Source organism: Propithecus coquereli, unplaced genomic scaffold, assembly GCF_000956105.1.
Source record: "Propithecus coquereli isolate 6110/MARCELLA unplaced genomic scaffold, Pcoq_1.0 Scaffold5, whole genome shotgun sequence".
Lineage (NCBI taxonomy): Eukaryota > Metazoa > Chordata > Mammalia > Primates > Indriidae > Propithecus > Propithecus coquereli.
In genome coordinates, this window is record NW_012150840.1 from 12,757,697 (window position 1) to 12,760,280 (window position 2,584).

At 53.9% G+C, this 2,584-nt stretch overlaps 1 protein-coding gene across 1 annotated transcript in view; it reads right to left on the reverse strand.

Moving 5' to 3' along the window:
* Positions 1–913: 913 nt before the first annotated feature.
* DPF3 (D4, zinc and double PHD fingers, family 3) overlaps positions 914–2,584 on the reverse strand; it is a 233,774-nt gene continuing 232,103 nt past the window's right edge. The window contains exons 10-11 of the mRNA XM_012656079.1: positions 1,486–1,567; positions 914–985 (exon numbers count right to left, since the gene is read on the reverse strand). Coding sequence (XP_012511533.1) covers positions 915–985; positions 1,486–1,567 — 153 coding nt within the window. The 3' untranslated portion in view covers position 914. The remainder of the gene's footprint in view (positions 986–1,485; positions 1,568–2,584) is intronic.

Sequence of the window (2,584 nt, forward strand, 5' to 3'; positions counted from 1 at the left end):
GCTCGCCTTCCTGGTTCCTGGGTCTCCCCACCAGGGAAGCAGAACCAGGCTCTAGTCCCAGGTGGGTGGGAGGCAGAGTCTTGAGCATCTTGCTCTGTCCATAGGCTGTGGCTTTTCTCACCTCAAGGACGCCCCAGCGCTGAAGGTCAAGGAACCAGCCTGGTCCCTTGCAAAGTCTCTCCCGATGGATAACAAATACTGACTGGCCACGGCGGGGCCATAGCATTATTTTCACAACGTTTCCTTCTATCTCTCAGTGCCTGTACTTCCCTCCCCACCCCCTTAAGTCACCTAGGACAGTGGATCTAGACCATCCTGGCTGTGGGGGCCACTGCTGGGGTTCTAGAAATCAACTCTTCCTCCCCGCAGAGACCAATGAACAGGAAGGGGGTTGAAGGCTCCAAGTCTACAGGTTTCTGGTGAGGCTTGTACTAAACCACAACTCCTCAACGGCCCTTTGTTCCTCTGGTGGGAGTTCAGGACGCAGAGCCTAAGCCGGTGGTGGGGGGGAGGCTGTGTGAAGATGTCTTGGAACACGATAGATTAAAAACACCAAACTACACACGAATGACGGAGGAGTGGTCACAAAGTGGCTTCCCTTAAAATGGGAGCCAGTGAGAGGCCGTAGCGCCAGGGAGAAGGTGAGAGGGGTCCACGGGGCTGGGGCGGGGGGTGTTCTTCGAAAGTGCAAGGTCCCTCTGCTAGAAACAAGGAGGTGCTGGCTGAAGTACCGTCGTGGGGGGAGGTAAGCAGATACCTCGCCCTCTTGGTGCCACGAGTCCGTGCCCCGCCGGGACTGTTTCTTTTCCTTGCAGTTGGTCTGTCTGGCTCTGTGGGAGGAGGGCTTGATCTGGTTTGAACTGGGCTCCGCTTCAGCCTCTCCGGCAGCAAGTCACACCCTGTGACCTGGGCCCCTAGGCCTGGCAGCCGAAGGCTGAGGCTTTCTCTTTGAGCAGTTCCCAGCACAAGTGGCAGCTCCAGCTTCCTACGAGAAACAAAACGGCCTTAGTAGCAGCCCCTCTCCTAACCCCAGCGGCCCTAGATTCTTGGAAACCCTGTTTCCTTCTGATTTCCACGACTCAGACACCAAGTCCCGGTCCTGAAGACGAGCTGGAGTCTGTTGCTCCGCAGGAAGCACATGCTCAGAGATGATCCTCTGACCGGCTGTAGAGACCCTCACCCCTCCGTCAGGCCTCCCAACCCCGCGCCAGCTCCCCTGGAAGCACACACCTCCCCCGCCATCTCAGCTACACGTCTGGGAAACATCTGCTGGGCCCTCAAGTTGAAATTCCAGCTGGTCGAGCTGTGCCTCAGTTTCCTCATCTGAGAAATGGTAGTAATCATACCTACCTCGTAGGGCTGTGATGATTAAATGGGACAAGACATGTAAAGCCCTTAGCACGAGGCCTGCGCCACAGTGAGGGCTCAGTGAGTGGCAGTGGTAGTAGCTGCTGCTGTTGTTAGGGCTGACCTCATCGTCATTACCTTCTGGGGGCTCAGCCACTGGGGGGTTTAAACAGTACATGTGATAGCCGCGGTCACAGTCATCGCAGAAGAGCAGCTGGTCCTGGGGGGACACAGAGCAAGTACAGAGGAGGAGAGAGAGTCAATTATTTGGGGTCAATGTCCAGCCCCCACTTACCCCCCAGCCTTATTTCCACAGATCAACCTCACTGGTCCCCCTTCCCAGGCCCCATCTGGAGTCCTCGCTGTCCCCTGCGCATGCCTGTGCTTTGCCCTCACCTGGAGTTTCCCCCTCTGCCTCCCAACCTCTACAAATCCTACACCCCCCCACACACACACACTGTAGGGCCCTGTTCAATTCACACCTCCTCCAAGAAGCCTTCCTTGACTACCACCTCACATCTAAGCTTAAAGGGATTCCTTATTCTTCTGAACTCCCATAGCCAATAACTCTGCTTCCAAAGGGAAGAAAACTAATTTTATGCATTTCTCTATTCCTTATCATTTTTACCTAGTATGTAGAAAGTACAATGTTTGAACATTTTAAATGAATTCCTCTGGACTCCACTCTTCCCATCTGTGAAATGGACAACAGCTGTACTGGGTGGTAACGTCCATCACACCTCAGAACCCCTGCAGGGTTTCATTGCGAGAAGGTAGAGAGGCCAGCAGTGCCATCCTCAGCTTCCAGAAGCCTCCTCACTGTGTGGAGGCTGGAGCCCAGGTGGGAGCAGGACCCCCCCAGGCCACAGTTAACTTCAAAGGGCGCACCCAGACCTTGGCTCCTGTAGTTCCTTCTGCCTGGAGGCGCTCCCAGGCCCTGAACCTTCCCTGTGTGTCCATACCCTGCCTTCCCTTCTGGTCCTCAAGCACGTCTTTTCCAGAAAGACTGCTAACCTACCTCAACTGGAAGTCATTTCTCCCCTCACAACCCCTGGCACTTTCTTTTTCTTCCTCTCACATTTAATTGCATTTTATTTTATATTATGATGCCTGCCACATGGTAGACACCTATGCATTTGTTTATTCCAATAGTTCATTTGGAAAATGCCTCTTTTGTCCACCCCTTATCCCCTTTATGGACTATAAGGCCCTTGGAGGCAGAAGTTTGTCTTACTCA